The sequence below is a fragment of the Sorex fumeus genome, unplaced genomic scaffold (genome assembly GCF_029834395.1).
Source record: "Sorex fumeus unplaced genomic scaffold, SorFum_2.1 ptg000077l, whole genome shotgun sequence".
NCBI lineage: Eukaryota > Metazoa > Chordata > Mammalia > Eulipotyphla > Soricidae > Sorex > Sorex fumeus.
Window position 1 is genome coordinate 4,785,312 of NW_026606134.1, and position 22,230 is coordinate 4,807,541.

Here is a 22,230-nt window from a genome sequence, read left to right on the forward strand (position 1 = left end):
TTTTTCACTTTCTGCTATTTCTTAGCAGTTTCCTTCTTCTCGTCTTGGAGCTCCTCAATCTTCTGCTTCTGTTATTCTGTTATTCTGCTGTTCACAGCTCCTATTGACTTTTATATCATCTGCCATGTTCTTTATTTCTGTCATTTCTGACAGTAGAAATTTTTCATTTCACTCTTGTGCTTTGCTGACTACATGTGCTATCATTTCTTTGAACTCATTAAACATCCTCGATTATTGTGCCACTAAAGACATTGTCAGGAATTGCTGGTGTTGTTTATGCCTTGAATGCTAATGTTTTCGCTCACTGAGGTTGATGGAGTTCTGCATGTTTTCCCCGTTGACTTTCTAGTGTCCTTCCTCTGCAGGCATTGACTCTGTTCTTAGACCACCTGGAAGATGCTGAGAAATTAAGCTAGAGCTTGTTCTTTATCATCTCTACCCATCCCCACAGAATGTCAGGAAGAGTAACTAGGACCAGAGTATAATTAGTTGAGTAGATCTGTTGCTTCAGGAGGTGTCGTGTGGGCCTCCAGTTCAGAATAGTCCCAGCAATACCACCAGGAGGCAAGCCTCACCCGGGATGGTGGAGAGCAAGCAGAAGGTCCAACTAACAATTAATTTTTCTCTTGTTCAATTATTGTGCATCCCATAGTCCTTCTGGCCCAATCATTCCATAAAATGTCACTCCTCCATTCCATTTAACTACTCAAGAAATTTACTTACTGGCCTAAGTCACCCATGTATATCTCCAATTACTGACCCAGGTGATTCCAAGGCTAAAAAAACAAGACTTATTTTTTTCATCACTGATGTGACCCTAATGTACAGGATCCCTCCCTAATCCTCAACCACATCCACACTTTCCATTGAACCTGTAAAGATACAACCACCTCTGTCTTGCCAACACTAATGGCTCATTTTCTGTTGTCATTCTCTTTTCATTACAGATGCTTTTCATTTTCTCCATTCCTTTGTCTGACACCTTTTAGTCTGTAATATTAACCTACATGGTAGTCTTTCTTAACTAAAGCCCTGTTCAATTCTCAATTGACTTCAATCTATGGCTTCTCGTGTTTGGCTATGGCTTTTCTTCTGGACATCAGGTTTATATTTACAGTCACTTTGTGAATTGTTCCTTGAAGACTTGCAGGAGCTTAGAACATATATTCCAACACAGGCTTTCTCTTTATCTCCTTCCTCCTGTAATTCTGTTCTCTAGCTGATGCATCACTATTTTTGAGCTTTAAGTTTTTCCATAAACTTGTACAGTTCACTTGACTTTTAAGTACCCAGAGTTATCCTCATACCTGGCATGAAATCTATTCTTACTAAATATTTTATAAATCAGTGACTTATGGATGGAATGTTATTAAAATAAGCTTTTGATATTGGTGCTTAAGAAATACGCTCGTGTAATACCAGATGGAGCATCAACTCTTGAATTTTAAATTAAAAAAATCAACTACCCCTCATAGTTCTTCTGAGTTGGTTTTGATGTGCCTCTAAATTTTTATAAGGTCAGTGAGTGCTGGAAAATTTTTATATGGCTCTTGATTCCAAGGAACGCCAGAATGAAGGTAGATTCTCTGATAGGGTTGGCGTTTTTTTGGTCTGGAGCTTTTAGTAATAAATCAGAGTGAGGCACAATCCTCAGTGGGTGGTATATTGGTGTCAGGTGAATAGCTAGTGATTTGAGTCAAGTAAGCAAGTCTGCCTACAAGCTTTAATGGATTTGAGGTCCGGCAGTTCTTCCATTAAAGATTAAAGTACCTGACAAAGACAAATTGTTAACCAAACTTTCTGTTCATTTTCCCTCTGAATTATTAAGCTAGACACACCTCCAATCCATATAGCTTAATGCTATAAGGTTCTTTTAAGTCAAGATTAAATCAATTGGGGTTAGATAGGTTGGCCTCCCTCAGTTTCAGCGACATTAGTAAACATCTCTGTCCCTGTGGATTTCCTTTCTCCTCGATGACACACATTTCATGGAGGATAATATTGTTGGCAATAGTGTGACATTTCTCAAAGAAGCGAGTCTTTAGGAGGAAAGCTAGTAGGTCAGCAAAGTGGTATCAGCAGGCAAGCTATACTTTCTCACCTACCAGCAATCTAAGAACAAAGAAAACCTCCCCTAAATGTTGAGCTACAACTTTGGTGTTGGTGCCAAACTTTAAAATTCAACTTGCAAACCTTAAAAACACACAATCATTAACTCCGGGTGTAAATATTCAATGGATAATTATGTCTTGGTGCCCACTTCCGTTCCCCTTGGTTTTGATAATTATAGCCTTTGTAGTTTAATCAAATTTGAACAGTATCCAAGAGATTTGTAGTACAAAGTAAATGGTAACATTTGATTTGCCTTTGCCTGTGCTAAAAATTTATCTTTGTAAATAAATCATTTACGTTTTTCCCCATTTCCCTTCCTTCTTCCAGAAGTCTAAGAAAGATCTATGTTGAATTATATACAATGCTCATCACTCTTTGTCAGTTCGTGTAATGCTTAATTAAAGTAATGCATTGAAAGGTCTGCCATTGTGTTCCTTGTTCCAGAAAAATCAGGGTAACTTAGGTCTAAGGACTTCAGATTCTCAGTGTGTTCTGGGGACACCTTCCCCTAGCATTAATTGAGCACTTGAAATTCTAGAGGTGACAATTCTGTTACCTATAAACTGGAAAGTTTTTCAAAATATAGCCATTTTCTCGCTACTACAATCTCTTAGCTCCTCACCTAATTAACTTGAATTTTGTTTTTGAAAATAATACGCCACATGCTGCAGGGTGAAGGCCTATGCTAAGGACCTCCGTCCTGCAAGGGTTATAACACTGAAAGCGACCAAAAACAATTTCCTCCAGGTCTTGGGAAGTGGCCACATGTATATTTACAGCCCTTGCAGAATTGCTCTGTCATCCTGTGCCTTTGTTCCTCAGTAAATTTCTCTTACAGCCAAGCTAAAGGCCCCTTGCCAGAGCTTCTTTTCCATTGCTGATTGTAGGATAACTTCAGCAAACACAAAGCCATTTATTGTGGGCTTTAACTAACTGCTTTCATTACCTGGCACCATTCATTTCTTGAATGTGTTGACTAACTTTATTTTTGTATTTAATGGGGAAATCAGCTGGGCAGGAGATGAGGAACTGAATAACCTTGCAGCTCTCTTCAGTATTAAAGCATTAATCTGAGCTATAGACTGACATAAAGGGACTATTCTATTATTCTGGGTACCAAGCAAAAGCACAGTTGGTAGGACGCTTGCCTTGCACACAGCCGACCCGGGTTCTATTCCTCCGTCCCTCCTGGAGAGCCTGGCAAGCTACCTGTGGCATAATCGATATGCCAAAAATAGTAACAACAAATCTCACAATGAAGATGTTACTGGTGCCCACTTGAGCAAATCGCTGAACAATGGGAGGACAGTGCTACAGTGCTACCAAGCAAAATCAAGGGGTTCACTAGCAGAACGTATGCCTGGTGACAGAGGGATTATGAGAAGCAAAAGCCCATTAATATGATTATCCTCAGAACTGCCTTTTATTTCAAAACAAAAATTTTTTAAGTAGCTACCGAGAGTATCTCGCCCGCACGGCAAAGCCTGGCAAGCTACCGTGACATATTCGATATGCCAAACACAGTAACAAGTGTCACAATGGAGACGTTATTGGGCCCGCTCGAGCAAATCAATGAACAACAGGAGGACAGTGACAGTGACAGTGATAGTGACAGGGATCTCTATGTACAACAACTGCAGATTGGGGATGTAAATAGAAAAACTAAACTGAACTAAATAAGGACACTATTTCGGATTTTATTCCAAAACCATTCATAGATTATACAGATATTTCTCAGGGTATCAACATATCTAGACTTGAAATGCCAAATCACTTTTGTATGAGACTTTCTCTTAATAACAATACATAAGCATGAACTCAAATCAAGGTACTTTATATGAGCAGAGAGCACACCCCCTTTTGGTGGAGAAACCTTAATAGGTTAGAGCAGTGGTATGAGGAGGGGTCATGAAATACTATTGACTCAACAAAGTTTGCTAGGAATTAGTGTGTTTTGGAACATGTAATTGGAAACATCACTGATTATCCATATGAGTGATTGATTAGAACTGGAAGCATCGCTAGTGTCATGATAAAATATTTTTCTTTAAACTTACATTAGAAAGTTGTACTCTATAAGATATTTGCACTGTATAAAGATGTCATCAGTAACGCATGCCATCATAACACAAAAGCTTAAGGCAGTCTAGTGAAGTTCTACAAACTGCAAAAAAAGATTGCATCAGTGAATATAATTTTAAGGAAGACAGCAAATGTCCCACTATTGACCGGTAATAGAACAAATGTGTGCAACCAAAAGAAAATAACAACAGTTAAATTGACAGTTAATCTAAGGTCTTGTAGGTCATGAGACTTTAAAATATATTCCTCAAAAGCCTGCCAAAGTGAGATGTTTTCCACAGTCTCTTTCCTCTCAAAGAGGAAAACATAGAGACTTTACCCATCACGTCTAGTACTGAAGTGATTGCAAACTGAAGCAATAGAATATGAAGGAGAAGAATGGACATTACATATTTGATTTGTTTGTATCTACTGTGTGTAAATAATACTGCAAAACTGATGTTATGAGGAAGAGGCATGTTGTGCTGTTAATTGCAAGGATGAATTTTTCCTTTTTTCATAAAACTTGCCAAATCATTTCTCAACACACACACACACGCACACACACACACACACACACACACACACACACACCATTATCTGGGAATAATGGCATGCATTTTTATTGCATCTGACTGAGGAAACCCTAGTAATAGAAGAAATCCACATAAGCCAGTTTGGCTTATGAAAAGATTAGTCCAGTGATATCAGTGTAACTAAAATCAGATACTGACCACTTATACCACAGATACTGCCCCACACTGGCATAAGAGTCTTAGGGTAGCTCCTAATGAGTTAATCCCTTGCATATAATACAATAATATGGGTTTCTGAGTTTTTCTGGCAGATCAAACCCTCTAGATTTGTGATTAATTATATTTCTATACAAAATTTTCGGTTATCTTCAAGCATGGAAGCAGTTTTCATGAATCAAAAATAGAAAACGTTGGCTTTACATAGCTTTCCATTAATTTTCAGGTCCGGTGGATGTCAATATTCTAGCTAAATGTAATCCCTGCTTATCAAATCCGTGTAGAAATGACGGCACCTGTAACAATGATCCTGTGGACTTCTATCGCTGTACCTGTCCTTACGGCTTCAAAGTAAGTCACCTCTGTCGTGGGAACCGGAGTCGGGACACACAGCTCGACGGGGTGGGCCTTCCTTCCTGTGTGTTCCCCACATGCTGAAAATATTTTATTCACAGTGGACTCTGCCATTCCTTCTGTAGGGGCGGAACTGTGATGTCCCCATCCACGCATGCATTAGTAATCCGTGCAAACATGGAGGAACATGCCACTTAAAAGAAGGAGAAAAAGATGGATTCTGGTACGTCTTTCATCTGTGATTTATCTCTAACAGATTAAAGCATGACTATGCAAACATGAATTTTCTGTTACCTTGTTATTGGGTGGTGGTTTGGGGCCACACCCAGCAATGTTCAGAGGTTACTACTAGCTCTGCACTTAGATATTACTCCTGGCAGGGCTCAGCGGGATCACAAGGGGTGCCAGGGATTGAACCGGGATCAGCCATCTTCAAGGCACTCTGTTTACCCTACCAGCTGTAGCATGGTTCAGGGTCCAGCATGGACTTTGTAAATGAATGATGGGTGGCATGAAGTATGAGTGTCATGTAGTAATACACATTTAGAAATAGAAAACATTTAGAGAGGGGTGAAATTGTATAAGGTTTTTGGTAAAAAGAGAAAACATAAAACTATATTGTAAAAAAAATTCATCATTTTACATTCTTTACAGTAATTGTAAAGAATGTAAACAGTTACTGGTTCCCACTCAAGCAAATCAATGAGCAAGGGGATGACAAGTGATACATTCTTTACATTTACGGTGTAGTCTTGTGAATTGGTATTACTCCAATTGAAAAAATTAAAAAGATGCCCGAAATGTATTCAGAAAGGCAATACATAATGGTCCCTCCTGGAGATACTGCATATTGTAAACAAATGAAGATATTACAGTATCATGAGCCCAAGATGCTGTATGATCAAGAAGTGTATAGTCATGCTCAGGCATACATTATAATTAATCAAGTCAGATTAGGTTAAGACAAAGTGGTGGCTCTGTTCTGCTAATTAATAGCCAACCGGTCCCCCATCGCAAGTTGTATATTCATCTGTTTTGTGTATTGCCTTAATGACAGTGTGTAATGATAATATGTAGGTCCCACTGAAACAGAAAATTAATGATTCATTTGCAAGCCACAATATGAGTAGACAAACATTCTGTGAGCATTTTTAATCTGGAGTTATTTAATCATATAGTACAACAACTTCAGTTGCACTTCATGAATTATGAAATAGAGTTCTTGCAATAACATGAATAATTCCATATAAAAATGTTAACTCTATTTACTAAAATTTCATAGAAACATCACTTTTATGATATATTTCATAGAAATATATGATATATTTCATAGAAACATCACTTTTATGATATATTTCACTTCTCCTTGCTGTTCTGAAATTCTTTCTTTTTAATCAAAGATTATCTTGACGCTTATCTAGAATAAGTATATAATTTTTATACCAAGAAAAAATTGTATTTGTTGAATGGAGGGTGTTTGGAGGATCCTCCCAGGAGGGGAGATGCAGGTTGAAAGTAGACTGGACTGAACATGTTCGCCACTCAATGCCTCTTTTGCTGATCACAACACCCAAAAGGAGAGAGAGAACAAAAGGGAATGCCCTGCCACAGTGGCAGGGGGGGATGGGGGGATGGGGGAGAGGGATATTATCCTGGTGGTGGAAAATGGGCACTGGTGGAGGGATGGGTATTTGATCGTGGTATGACCGAGATCCAAGCACAAAAATTTGTAAATCTACAACTGTACCTCATGGTGTTTCACTAATAATAAAAAAAAATTGTATTTGTTGACTCTTTTAAAGGAACATTTAGATTTATAATTTCAAAGAAGATTAAATTTGATAGTTTTATTTGCCACATCAAGAAATTACACTTAGAATAGTAAATGTTACAGTATTTTAAATCTCTCTCACATAATGAAATACCACCTACGAACAAAGAAACATGGATCATTTTATGAGAATGCTGTCAGACTTAGTTACCTAGGGCTCAGGCTGTGAATCTGACTCAGTAGCAAAGTCATGCCTACCAGGCATGATGAACTGAGTTTCATTCCTGTTGCCATATGTGAACACAAACGTGCAGGGCTATGGAATAGACTTGGCTTGCATTTTCTTATCTGAAATTATATTCAAGTATTGACTTATGAGACCATGAGCCAATTTTAATTAACTGATTTTTAGGACCACGGACAGCCAATACAAATTTACTTTTTCAAATAGCCTCTACTATAGAGGATGGTGCCTTAAGTTCATGATTACAAATGCATTTTGTTTTACTTTGGTGGGAAACACCTGATTCTTAGCATTTATTCCTGGTTCTGTGCTAGAGGATCACTCCTGGAAGGCCTAGGGGACTATATGGGGCATCTGGGATGGAACCCAGCTCAGCTGTGTGCAAAGCAAGTGTCTTACCTGCTACACTCTGTCTCCAACCCCACAGATGCAGTTTAGAGGATTTTAATAATTAATTTCTGGTAGTCAAAAACTTCAACCATTGATGAATTTATTTAGTCTATTTTCCACTATTTTGCCCCATGGTTGTAAAAGGCAATGAGTTGTTCTTGCCTTTTCTTTCCTTGGTGTGTAGGTGTATTTGCGCTGATGGATTTGAAGGAGAAAATTGTGAAGTGAATGTTGATGACTGTGAAGACAATGATTGTGAGAATAACTCTACATGCGTTGATGGAATTAATAACTACACATGCCTTTGTCCACCTGAGTATACAGGTAAGAATTATTTAATAAATGCTGTGGTTAATAGATCTGTGTGTTTAATAGCATCATTGACACTATGCTCTGTGTGTTTAGTGAACTGTATCATGTGGTCATGAGCAGGTATTTGGAAGTGTGATGGGATATCAATTACGAAGCAGAACTAAAGACAATCCAGTCAACCACACAGAAAACCAATCAAGCTTAGTATGAGTGCTGTCATCTAACATTTAGTATCGCTCTTCTATCCTTAGACATGTGTCCCTAAATTGACTGAATTTGGCATGAAAATAACCAAATTTTAAATTTTAAATTTTTATTTCTTTATAGGTATAAAAAGTTATTAAGCATTGGGGCAACCTACTTGATTGTTTTCGTTACTTTGTGAGTGTCTTCTTATAGTAAATCATGACTTTCAAATAAAATATAATCAAAAACTAATGGACACTGTGGATAATCTGAGCAGACTATTACCCTTTATTCACTGGTGTTTTGTATTTTGAGATGAAAATCTCATAAGACTATTCAAACTGGTCGACTTTTTCCCAGTAAACCAATAAAGTCAGGATCAAGTTTATTACCTACCTGTTAATTCATATACATGTTTGGATTGGTTTTTATTTGTGACTGTGAGTAAGAAGATGCATTGTTAAAGAACATTTTGTCACTAATAGACCACTAATTTTTAAATTTTTATGAGTAACAGGAGAATGTTAAACATGTTATTTATAAGGAGAGAAATGAAGAACTAGATTCTGTCGCTCTATTACTATTTTTTTAGGTATTTTCTATTATATTTTCACAGATCTTAATACTTAGTTTAGGTAACCAAGATTTTACAAAGCATGTAAATGACTGAGGTTAATATTTAAGAAGATGAAAGATGAAAATTCATCATTTTCAAGGTATCACAATTACCTTTCTTAGATAGAGGTTAGAGAAGTACTAAAATGTAAGTTTTCATAGAACTCCTTTTGGTCGGGAAAATGATAGAGTTTAGAGTAACCCCTGAAGTTCTCTATGGTACTATTTATTTATACCAGTGAATCCTCTTATGCCTATAGAGCAATATCATACTGCCTTTCCAATAAAAGTTGAAATTTTATACCGCAGTTGTTCTATTCCACATATGCAGCCCTTTGGACATCTTACTGGGCAGAATCTGAGTGTTCTTGCTATTTTGTATTCAAGGATAGACCGTCTATCCCAGCAGACACCCATTCTACAGTGCTGGAAAGAACCCGGGTGTCATGCAGCTCTGCCTTTCACACCAATCTTGCTTGTGATGCACTGCAGATACTTTGCAATAGCTGGCACACACCACTGGCATGCCTCCGTGCTGTCGTGGGAACCTGAGTTATACTGGTTGGGTGACTTTAGACTCGTACGAAGAAGTTGCAATAAGATGTGTTGCTCAGTACCTTCCTAGAATGAGATATCCCTCGTTTCCCATCACTGTTTGAATCATTATAGGGAAGGCTTACTTCACGTTATTTTGGTGACTTCTTTAAACCAGAGTACTTTGAAAAGGACGAACTGGACCTCAGCATTTTCCGAGCACTATGGTCTGTCATGCCTTATGAACCCAGAAAACAGAAGTTACTTAGAATGTCCCGGGGATTTTTTAACTGATAAAATGCCTAGGCTTTAAGAGCAATGATGCAGTCAAGTTTTGGGGGTGCCCTTTGAATGATAATTTACAAATAGTTGGCTGGGAAGGGTCTCCCTGCTTTGGTTTTACCCCTTTTACTCCTTACCCACTGCAACTGAGTCCGTCATACATTCCCACCCTCATTTGCCCAATTCCCTTCTTCCATCTGACCCTTGAACATATTTTCTCTCCATCTTCAGTGACACAGTTCAGTACAGAACTTCCTCAGAATTAGGATTAAGGCTCATTTCCTTGTAGTGGGTCTTTCTTGGAAATACTATAAAAGATAAAAGTAAATATTATCAATTTTTAGCCAAAACAATCAGGTTTAATCATCCAGCACCATTTGTTTTCTAAAAAAAGATTCTTGGAGTCTTTTTCACCTTAGCTATTGTAAATAATCAGATTGCCTAAATCCAGGGAACAGAAAATTAAAACGTGGAATTTATGTAACATTTATTCAAGAGTCGACATCTAAATAATCATCGAAGATAGGAAGATACCACTGTCGCTTTGGGCTGAGGTGTATAGGCAATAAAGAGTTTGGCAAATTTAGATTTGCCGCTACCTAAATGAGACCTATTTGCCCATAATCGATCAACCACACGATTTTTGTCCCCATTTGAAATGAGCTCATTGGCAAACTCTCAAGCAGGCATCTTTAGATTTTGAAATCAGTGGCACACCAGTGGCCTTTAATTATAGGGATTGCTAAATTGGACTTGAGAGTTTCATCTCCTGCTTCATCCAAGTCTGCAGTTAGAAAGGGATTGTTTGGTAATGTAGCTGCATTATTTTAAATGTAAGTTTGGAATATGATTTATGAGCATGAGACCTGGGAGCAAGAACCCTGCTGAGCTAACAGAGTATGATAATGTTGTCATTGTTTAAAAAGTATTCAAGTCACTAGTTCCTTTTCTGTTTGAAGATTTTTTTCTCTGTACCCCAAGGAATACAATGAGAAAGTACAAAACATTAACAGGAATAAATAAACCTCCATGGAAATACTTTATAAATTATGATGGTGAATTTTTCCCAGTTGGCACGTAGGTAACAATCAAGAGAAACATAATGTTAATGAAGAAAATTGTATTTGAAAGCAATTTGTTAAGGAATTCTTGAGGTGACAGGCAGGGCATAAAACATAGCTCAGGACCTTTAAAATGAAATGAACCATCATTAGAAATTAATACATTTATTTAAACCCTTGTGACCAAAACATCACAGTATGCCATTACTAAATGATTGGAAGATAAAACTCTCTCCTCTGACCTACCATAAGGGTTAATGATACAAAATTTAAGGGATAATTTTCTTTTTATACTATCAAATACCTATTATATCCTCTACCCTAATTATAAAAGCTTTTTTCTATCTAATTGATTCTATTATCTCTCCTTCTAGTTGCATAATATATGGCTATTGGTTGCTATTATTTGTGAAAATGAACTTTTAAAAATTATCAAAATTAGCTTTTGAAAATAGAATTCACTATGATCCCAAATTAAAATTATTTTGTTAAGTATTGAGGAAGTAGAATTCTGGACTTATTAAACAATTATTTAAATATTCATCCTAAGGTTTTAAACTTGTTTGTTTTTGTTTCTTTTTTCCAAATCATTACTGAATCCTTTCTAAAACCAAGTTATTTCTTGGAAATAAATTTTTAAAGATTCCTTCAAACTCAACCTATCTAAGTGGAAATTGTGACTTTTATTTAGTGTTGACAAACCTGACATCTCTTAAGCTCTGGAAGGAATGAATGTAGGGTTGAATTGAAAAGTGGGTTTGCATGTTTTCTGAGCCAGAGTCCTTGCCAATTGAGTCTTTTTCTTAACCCTTACTCCTGAGCTCACATGAAAAACTCAGTACCAAATGCAGTTTTTGTAGTAACTATATCTAGTGATATCGGGGGATCCTAGGATGGGTGAGGAGTGGGGAAATGATGCTAGGGGTTGAACTCGGAGTATCACACATGCAAGACCTTCACTAAACCCTTTAAGCCCTCCTCCTGGTCCCATCACACAAACGATGACATTGTTTAGTACGATTACATACATTCAGAAAATGAATGGCCTATTCATATTGGGTCTAGAAAGGTTAGAATCTGTAGTATGGGAATTAAAGGCAGGACATTACAATTTTTCCGTTTTGTGCCATCATCCCTCCAATTTCCAAATGGAGTGGCGGTTCAGTTCCTGGTTTAGACAGAGCTCTTGGCTCCCATGAGTGTGTTTACCTTCCGCATCATTTTCTCCATGTCCGTGCGTTTAGCCCCTGCTGTAGGTAAGAAACCCCCGCCTCTGCTTCACCTTGCTCTCTCTCCAGCTTCTCTGTGGTTAATGCTGTGCCTTGGCTCCATGTGCTCTGCTGTTGTATTGCAATGTAAAAAGTCTTTTGTCTCTTCTGTCTTTGTCCGCTGCCAGCTGCTAATCTGAATGAGGTGGAAAAAGGTTAGTTGCCTTTTATGTCTATTATCGTTTTCATTTTAGTTGCCCTCTGTTTTTCAAGTGAAATAGATTTTAAGGAGTGTATATGTTAAAGGTGAAATGTTGACAAAATATAAGATCTGAAATCGTGATGTCAAATCAGTCATCTCTATCTTTGATAGATGAATAACTGTCAAAAAATATAAAGGGGGTACCTGAAATTCACCCTACAGTTTCTGGAAATCTGTAACAGAATCTCTCTGAGTGAAAAGAAAGAGTGCCTTAAAAAAAAAGACAGGAATACTTCCTACTTGTCTGCAAATGTTTACCTTTAAAAAGATATTTGAGCATGTATTATTTTGAAAAAACATAGGTTAAAAAACATAGGTCATTATATAATAGATAAGATGAACAGACATTTTCTTTAAAAAAATGCATGTTACTGTCATGGAAAATTTTCCCAAAACTTTACACTGGTATGTACATTCATGAAAAACACAAAAAATAGTGGAAAATAGTTTTATCGATTAAAAATCTTATAAAATCAATAATATGAAGTTCAAGAGGTTGATTTCTAAAATGATATTACCAAAGATGAATACTAGGCAGCGTTTTTTAAACATTAATGAAGTCACATCAAATCATTAACATCTGTTTGCCTCTCCTGAGTCCCTGAATACACCAGATCCAGAGAATAAAGCTCTACAACAGTTTCTCAGCTTGGGGCCCACAGACAACCCAACGGGGTCACCAGTTAAAAATCCAGTAGATGGGGGATCCACCCCACGAGACTAGAGGACCATCCTATAGGACAGGGAGCCAGAAACAGGAGACAGAGGGAAGCAGGGCCACAGCCAGAGCTAGGTTGACAAAACGCTGCTTCAGAACGGTTGGGGTGAACAGTTGGGGTGAGACATGGACTTGGAGGATTGCTACAGTCTTCGAAATTTGATCTCACAGACTCAGAACCTGCAGGAATCACCTTGGAGTTTGGCTCCTTAAGCTTTCCCCCAACTCTGGAGGTGGCAGCTGTAGGCGCTGCGGGGCTGCAGACAGGCAAACTCAGTAATTATCCCCACAGCACCCCTGTCATCAACTATGAGCTGTAGGTGTGAGGGCGAACGTGGAAATCCATCACAGAGCAGCCCCGTGGCTCCATCTGCCTAAGGACTTCGTTTTTCATCCCTATCTCATTCTTCAGGAGAGTTGCTCTGTGTAGCCACTCACTCTGTGTGCAAGAGATGGTTTCTGACCTGTTCCAGGCTTCTCTTGAGGCAACCGTGCTTTCAAAAGTAGGCATGTTCAGACGCTTGCTTTCTTTTCCTACCACAGTGATGGATGGTCTAGAGCAGGGATGTCTCAGACCTGGGTCGGTCTGGAAACATGCTTATCCATGATGGTCACAGGACTATGTCCTGCACCTGTTCTCTCTAGAGCTAACAAAGCAGGAAGAATGTGCTTCACACAAGCCACATGCTTTCACATGTTAACTCAGTTTCATGCGTGTGTTTCTAAAAGCTGTCTGATTTCCAAAATGCCACTGCTGGTGAATTTTCTTTGATCTTTCATTTGTTTGGTTTCCTTTTGTCTGTCACCCCTGGCATTGCTCAGGAACTTATCTCTGCTCTCAGTTCTGGGGTCACTCCCCAGGGTTTTCAGGATAGAGCTCAGCTATCTTCCTGTGTGCAAAGTAAATGCTGCTCAGCCTGGTGAAGTATCTCGCTGGCCCCTGAATTTGCTTTAAAAACAATCAGACCGTTCTCTTTTTGCCAATTCTGTGTTCTTTCATCCGAATCTTAAGGAGCACTGCACTTGCCCGTTTCTTTATACCACAAAGGGAAATGTTCCTAAATAAGAAACTTTGTTATCTGCAGATATGTTGATTTAAAAGAATTCTGAATATTAATACAATGAGATTTTGAGCGATGACTGATAAAAAGCCATGCAAAAGCCTCACCCAATGGTCAAAAGGTTTCAAATAGAGGCCCAAAGGCCACTCAGTGATTCATATCCTCAGAGACTAGATTCCTGCCTGGTATGGCCGTGCATAGGTTCCATCTTGGATCTTTTGCTTGTCTCGGTATATCTCACTAATCCAAATGCCAAGCAGCTACTCTCCTGCCATCTGAAAGGAGTAAGACTTTACGCATGAAATAAATCTATTTAATCTATACATGGCAATAAAGTGACTAATCAGTGCCTGCATGGTTGAGGACTTCAGTTACCAGTTCTACTTTCCAACCCAGAGGACAGGATGGTCACTGGAGAGTTGGAAAAGCTCGGCATTCTCATCCTGACATTCATATTTTTCAACTCCGGAACCTCTTGAAGTTGTTTTACGTCCCCTGTGACAAAGGGATAATAAATATCTATTCCAACTCGCATAAATGCTTGAGAATAACAGTGGAAGAATTTCTAGATTAACAATTTGATATAGGAAATCTTCTACTCTGGAAAATCAGAGTGTCTTAAATGACGGGTTTAAGGTTTGAATTATTTCATTTCAGATGTCATCACTGTAATAATGTGGTTTAAATGAGTGGGTGTCATGCCTAATGGCATACCAATTCTTATTGGACATTTGCCAAAGAAGCTCTGCCTACAGTAAACTAGATTTTTGAAGGCACTCCCTCTCCCCCTATTCTCTCTTCTTTGAAAAATAATTTACTTATTTTACTTCACATTCTCACTTAAAATGGAGGTGTTATTTCAGAATAATTCTTTGGATCTCTTTACGCACCTGGTCTACCTTGAAATGTTGAATGACCAGCTGACATTTGCACTAATGCTGAATGACTTTTTTGCTACATTGCAACGAACACACACTGTTCCCAGTTTTTTGTTTTGTTTTGGGTTTTTTGTTTGTTTGGGGACTATACCTGATAGTACTCAGGGCTTACGCCTGGCTATATGCACAGGGATTATTCCTTGGGGTACTATATATGGTGCCAGGATTGAACCCAGGTTAGCCGCATACAAGGCAAGCTCCCTACTATCTCTCCGGCCCTCCCAGTCTTTTTGATAGATGCCTTTCTCAGTGGTGTGAGGTGATGTCTTGATTTTTGCTTTAATTTGCATTTGCCTAATATTAAGTAACAATGAACCCTTTCTCTTATGGCTGCTAGCTATCCGTACTAGGAAAGTCACACTTCACATTGGGAAATCTGTCTTATCATTTCCTCTCCCCGTTTTTGCTGAGATTATTGGGATTATTGTTGTTGGGCTTTGTGGGTACTTTATATCTCTTGGTTATTGACTCATTACATGATTATTGTGTGCATATATTTTCAATAGGATATCTTTATACTTTAGCTCTAGTTTCTTTTGCTAAGCCTACCTTTAGTTACTTATGTAGTCCCATTTGTTTATTTTTTATTTCTGTTGTCTTTACCTCTATAGCCAAATCATTGAAGAGAGCTCTAAGGTTCATTTTCTGCAGAGTTCTGCCGATACTTTCTTCAGTGTACTTTATAATATGTGGAATGGAGCGATAGCACAGCGGTAGGGCATTTGCCTTGCATTCGGCTGACCCGGCCGACCTTGGTTCAATTCCTCCGCCCCTCTCGGAGAGCCCAGCAAGCTACCGAGAGTATCTCGCCCACACGGCAAAGCCTGGCAAGCTACCTGTGATGTATTTGATATGCCAAACACAGTAACAACAAGTCTCACAATGGAGACATTACTGGGCCCACTCAAGCAAATCGATGAACAATGGGAAGACAGTGCTACAGTGCTACTTTATAATATGTTAAATGCTGAAGAAATTTTGAATTTGGATGTATGTTTTTGGAGGAGGTTGCATGTAATTTTTAATTTTCAGAAGTTCTTAATAACAGTGACTCTTTCTGTTGTTAATTCTGTTTCCAGATATGTAAACTTTTATACTGAGTTAATACAGTTGCCATTTTTTTTTCTGGCAGTCTTTTTTAACTAGAGAAAATACTTTGGCAGCCTAATGATATTATGTGGTTTTCTTTCCAACTTTTAAAGCTTTCTTAAGTGCACTTGGATCTCAGAAAACATTTTAGAGATCCTGTATACTCTTAAGTTAATAGGCAGAGGCCACTGAGTCCAGAACAACAGTTTTGCTTAACCAAGCCTTATTTAATCTAATTTGGATTTATTTATTTTGAGAGAGAAACTTAAATAGTTCTGCAGTTCCAGTAGCTGTTGGAATTGGCTACATGGTTTAGCCTTCGTTTTTCCAAAGTGCAATATGAAAGACATCTCCTCTTTTGTTTCTTGGGAGAGGTAAATTTTTCCATTTTAAAAATTCAGAAGATATTTATTGAGAAAATACTTTCTGTAGGACACTGTGTTAAGCATTGAAAGAGATACAAAATGCATAAAACATTACCCAGGTCTCCAGGCAAAGTCTTTGCTTGCATTGTTCACTGCAAGTTTTGATGAGGCCACTTAGTCCTTCAGTACAAGCCCATCAGTTGTCATACCCCAAGAAAGTTAGCAGCATGGTGTAGCTACCTCACTAGGTTTTACATTGAGAAGTACTTTTCTGAATAAAAAGCTAATGAAATTTTCTGGCCAGGAAGCATTATGAAGCAACCCATTTTATATCTAGAAAAAATAGTAAGAACATGAGATGTTTTCTTATTTTCTTAATATCCCAATTTATAGGCTTCCTATTTTGAATTACAATTAATTATAGTTTGGGGATTACTCTATGCAGTATCTGACCAGGCACATATTATATTTTTCAAAATCTTTTGTAACGAGAAAAAGAATTGCCAGTGTGTCTAATGTATCTTCAAATAATCTACAAACTCTCAAGACTGCAAGTTTCTTTTTTTTTTTTTTGCTTTTTTTTCTTTTTGGTTCACACCCGCTGATGCACAGGGGTTACTCCTGTCTCATGCACTCAGGAACTACTCCGGTGCTCGGGGGACCATATAGGATGCTGGGAATCAATCCCGGGTCGGCCGAGTACAAGGCAAATGCCTTACCCACTGTGCTATTGCTCCAGCCCAAGACCTCAAGTTTCTTAATGGTTTAATAGTTACAACTAGATTAATCAAGGCCAGAAATGGAAGAGGCTGGTCATATTTTACAGGTCAGTTAACTATTTTCATGATTGTGCTAATTTCTGTGTTCTAATTCAGGAAGGATCAGTTTATTAAAGGGAAAAGTTTGCCCTTACTTACAAAAGAAGAGAAATGAAAAGAAACCAAATAATGCTATCCAGGATTAATATCTTACTGAAAAAAAAATTCCCATCCTCTCCAATAAGTATGATAATATCCCAATTGGAAACTGGGCAACTTCCCTTTTCAGTGTGTTCCAGGCCTGGGATAATAATCTTTTGCAGAATATGACCAAATAGCACTGACCTGGTTCCGCAGAAGAGGGGAAAATATAAATGACTTTTCTCTCGGGTCCAATTCAATTCACCTGTCCGCGGATGGCTCCCATAATCCCGTGAGCCATGTCCATCTCCCTGCTAGAGCCCATCAGTCTCCCTGCCAGATCTGTGAATGAAAAGAGGATTTCTTTCTCCCCTATAAAGAACAAATGGGAAATAAATGTTTTTAGAAGGTATCGGATTTTTTCATTATAATGTGAATCATGTAAGTCCATTTATCTTAACATTTCTCAGTTTATCTCATGTTGTTGCTCACACTTTATTGATTCTGAAGTCCATGCTCTGCCTTTCCGTTCATTGCTCGGCAGACAGGCTTTAAGGCTATCTGAAAGTCAAGGGTTAACAATCTGGCCCCACCAGCCAGAATGTGTCAGGATGGGATGCCATCTGCTAACGCTTTTCTTTACTGCTCTTGCTCCCTTTTAGTTTCCATTATCTGTGTCCTGTTCACTAACATTTGTCAGGTATTCTCCTTCCAGGTGCAATCAAATAAGTGTTTTAATCTACATTGTTCAATAGCCATTATTTAATGTGTGCCTTATAATTTGCTAGTTATCAGTAAGAAAGAAATACAAGTACACATACACACTTATTATATATATATGTATATATATATATAGAGAGAGAGAGAGAAAGAGTTCTTTCGAAGTGTCTAAAGAAACTGAATCTCACTTTTTGTTCCACATGACAGTTTTTTTTTCTGATACGTTCACCTCCTCCTGAGCCTGCAAAACTAGAGTAAAACTAGTTCCATTTACCCAGCAAAATTAGAAATCAAAATGCAACTATTTAAAGAATGATACATTTGACCCTCCAAAAAAATTGAAATTCCCTTGATTCTTGTCAGGAACTTCACCAGACTTCTCTCCTTGTCACAAGGATATTTCAAAATGTCACAACAGATTAAGTTCAACACTAGAATTCTGGTCCTGTTATACAGATTGCCCTCATACGTTCCTTTTTTTATTATTATCAATATTAATGATCCCTTTGTAGCAAAAAGACTAGTACTGTATAATTTATGAACAAGAAAAGGCTGCAATGTCAGCCCCAGAGCCCCTCTCCATGCAATTTTTCCATCCATGAACCCAAGACAGAAAATTTCTGAGATGTTTTTCATCTCAGAAATTAATCTGGTTACATTAGCAAAGTGAACTGCGGTTTACCAGTGTTGCCATATACTCAGATATAAAATGATTTTTGCTGAAGATAGGTATTTCTACTGTAAATTTCAAAGCCTAATTTTTAAAAAAATAAAAGGAATACTTATTAATTTAGATCTACTTATTCCTGTTACTCCTTTAGTGTGAACTAAATAGCTGGTTTAAACAGAGTATTCAGAAATAGGAAAATTAGATAAATTTTAATCTCTGAAAAAAATGACCAACCTGTGTTCTACTAAGCAAACTTTGGGAACTAGACAAACCTAGGTGAGATTAGTCACAATTTCTTGGAGATAGAAAGAAGTTATTCACCCACCCAGTAACACTTCGAAACTTCACTCTCTCTGATTAACAGTTTGCAAAATCAAATCTCTCTGGGGTAATAATGAATTTGGAGGTAGAATGGTGTAATTACAGCAGTGTTTTTCAACCAGGGCTAGAGGGTCCCTTGTGGACCTCCAGGATAATCCAAGTTAGTCACAGGTGGAGAATTGCATAAAAAGGGGGGCCATACATGAGATTAGGGGTACAGCTGGTTGGAAAAGGCATTTACAGGAAGGAAACAATTTAAGACAGAATCTGGAGGCTAAATAAATTTGATAAGCACTGCTGGTTTGCAGTAGAAATAATTATGTCATTCAGTCGATTCCTAGGTCAAGAGGTTGTCATTCTAGTTAGTTATGAAATGAAAGTAATGGATTTGGGAAAAATAGACTTCTCCAAAAATTTGATTGAGACTTCTCTCTAGGGTAAGGATGTTGTCATGCCCACCCTTTTTGCCTTTGCTAGGTTTGGCTGAAGATAGTTACCCTGGAATTGAATTATTAAAAAAAAAAGTTAATTCACTCTTTTTTGGTCAAATAAAAATTCTCCCTCCAAATTACGTGCCCATAAATTCTAGTCAAAGTGATTAATACCTCTTTTACTAGTTTTATTTCTTGAGTTTAATACTAATACTCACAGACTATTATTTATGAATTTGCCAAATAATTACTGTAGTTATGTATTTTAGCAATTTCATTAAAGGTGAGAAAACCAGGACACTTAAGGAAATCTTGCTATTGAAATTTGAGTGTGTAGGAAATGTAAAAATCATGAAAGTGATCATATTGAATGCATGCATCAATGAAAGCACTCTCCTGGCCATAGCAGGAAATGTTATGGTCAACTGTTCTCCTGAAATCTGTTTAGTCCTTAACTCTGTGCACTGCTGTTCTTGTGCATTATTTATTACAGACTTCTAACAGATGGGCTGGAGCAATAGCACAGCGGGTAGGGCGTTCGCCTTACAAGCGGCCAACATGGCCGACCCGAGTTCGATTCCTCCGCCCCTCTCGGAGAGCCCGGCAAGCTACCGAGAGTATTCGATATGCCAGACACAGTAACAACAAAGTCTCCAATGGAGACGTTACTGGGCCCGCTCGAGCAAATCGACGATCAACGGGAAGGCCTTTACCTTAACCTTTACCTTTAACAGATGCTCAGATACCTGGAAGAACATTTGAAAAAAAAAGTTAGGAGAATAGGGGCTGGAGAAAGAGTACAGTGCATAGGGAATTTGCCTTGCATGCCACTGACTAGGGTTCAATCCCTGCATGGTCCCCCCAGCACCACCAGAGTGATTCCTTCCTGAGCTCAAAGCCAAGAGTGACTCCTGAACACTTCCAAGTGTGCCTTCCCCCACAAAAAAAAAAAAAATTAATTAAATAAACCAAAAAATGGAAGATACTCAGCCCTCCTGTATTTAGAATATACCAGCTAGGATTGTTTTGCTAGTGCCAATACAGCCAGTGAGCCAGTACTACCACGTAGGTGATTTAGATAATAAAAATGTGTTTTCTCCTAGTTCTGGAGTTTAGAGGTTCACAGGCCAGGTGTCGCAGTGGATCAGTGGATTGCAGCTTCCCTGCTGGCTTGCTGGTGATTATCTTTGTCCTACTTACATAACATCATTCTTCCTCTCTGACAAATCCCTCTCATAAGAGTGTCATCCAGGTTGGCTTAGGACCCAGACTCATGACCTCCTTTTAGCTTGCTTACTTCTATAAAGACCATATCATTGTATAAGGTCACATTCTGAGCAATTGGAGGACTCTGTCATCTTTTGGGGAACATACACAATTCAATCTATAATACATCATCAAGGTATGTAAAATGCTTGTTCTTTGCAACAAGAAAATCTAGTATCCTTTTAGTGATTTTTTTATTGAATCACTGTGAGGTAGATGCTTACAAAACTGTTCATGATTAGGTTTCAGTCATGCAGTGTTCCAACACCCATCCCTCCACCAGTGTACATGTCCCAGCACCAGTGTCCCCAGGTTCCCTCCCATCACCCCCCACCCTCCTCCAACATCCTCTATGGCAGACGCCCTCCTGCCCTCCGCCTTTTCTCTCTATCTCCCCCATTTTGGGTATTGTGGTTTGCAATACAGATACTAAAAGGTTATCAGAAATATCCTTTATCTACTTTTAATACTCAGTTCTTGTCCAGCATGATCATTCCCAGTTATTATTGTCATACTGTTTTTTTCTCTATCTCTCTACCTTACCTACCCTCTGCCCCCCACACACTCGTGGTTGATTCCAACCGTTGGTAAGTCCTCCTCGGCCCTGTTTTTCCCTGCTCATGAATATGGAAACTATTATGCAAAGTGAAATGAGTCAGAAGAAGAGGGACAGATATAGGATGACGACATTCATTTGTGGTGTGTGTGTGTGTGTGTGTGTGTGTGTGTGTGTATAACTAACATCCTTTAGTGTTCTTTATGTCACTGAAATGACAAATATGCATACCAGGAATTTGCAAGTCCCAAGCAGCTCCCTTTCCCCACTTCCTTACCTCCTTAATCACATGTCTCTGTTAATTTTGCTTCCTAAACATCTATTCAGGACGTTCCTCTCTCTTCCACTTCCAGTGCCTGAGTGCAAGAAAAGACATCTATTGTGGGGGTTTGCCCATACCCTCTGTTATCTGTCATCTTCCAGCAGGCCAGAGATCACTTTGCTAAGTGCAGGTAGTTGTCGCCTAAACATCTTCAGTGGTTCTGCAGAGCATGTTTCCCAGAGAACCAAGACTTTCAACTGTGTGATCCCTGACCTCTGCTGTGGCCTAGTGCCAGGCCTGCTTGGGCTCACTCCCCAGCTCCAGATCATGCGGTCAGACACGCCACTACCCACCTCCAGCTCACCTCGCCCATAACCTCTCCTCAGGTCTCACTGAAAACAGCATTCCTCACAGTCACCACCCCCTCCCCTTCTAGAGCGCCATGACATTTTCTGCTCTGCATCAACCACATGAGCAGCTTAATATCTACTTTTGAAATGATTGGATCGATGCTTTCCTTCTTGGTGAGCTCCCTGACAAAAAGAGATAGTGTTTTGTTATTGTTATTCACTGCTATACCATCATAATAGACACAAGGCCTCAGAATTGCCACACAAAGTTTATGGGGATGTTAAGTATCTGATTTACTCAGGGGAATTGGAAAAATTCATAAGTATTTGACACCATAGGTACCATGAAACAAGTCTGCAAAGTAGTATTGAAACAATCTTAGAGACTGGAGGGTTAGTGCAGCAGGTGGGGTGCATGCCTTGCTCACAGCCAATTCAGG

The 22,230-nt window shown here is 38.5% G+C and overlaps 1 protein-coding gene across 4 annotated transcripts in view; it reads left to right on the forward strand.

Moving 5' to 3' along the window:
* The window catches only part of SLIT2 (slit guidance ligand 2), a 360,390-nt gene that overhangs the window by 306,820 nt on the left and 31,340 nt on the right, over positions 1–22,230 (forward strand). For 3 of the 4 annotated variants that reach the window (XM_056130354.1, XM_056130352.1, XM_056130353.1), the window contains 3 exons: positions 5,152–5,276; positions 5,405–5,502; positions 7,869–8,008. In XM_056130354.1, the coding sequence (XP_055986329.1) occupies positions 5,152–5,276; positions 5,405–5,502; positions 7,869–8,008 (363 nt within the window). Of the gene's footprint in view, positions 1–5,151; positions 5,277–5,404; positions 5,503–7,868; positions 8,009–12,070; positions 12,098–22,230 lie in introns of all 4 variants that reach the window. The other variant, XM_056130351.1, reaches the window with a different exon arrangement.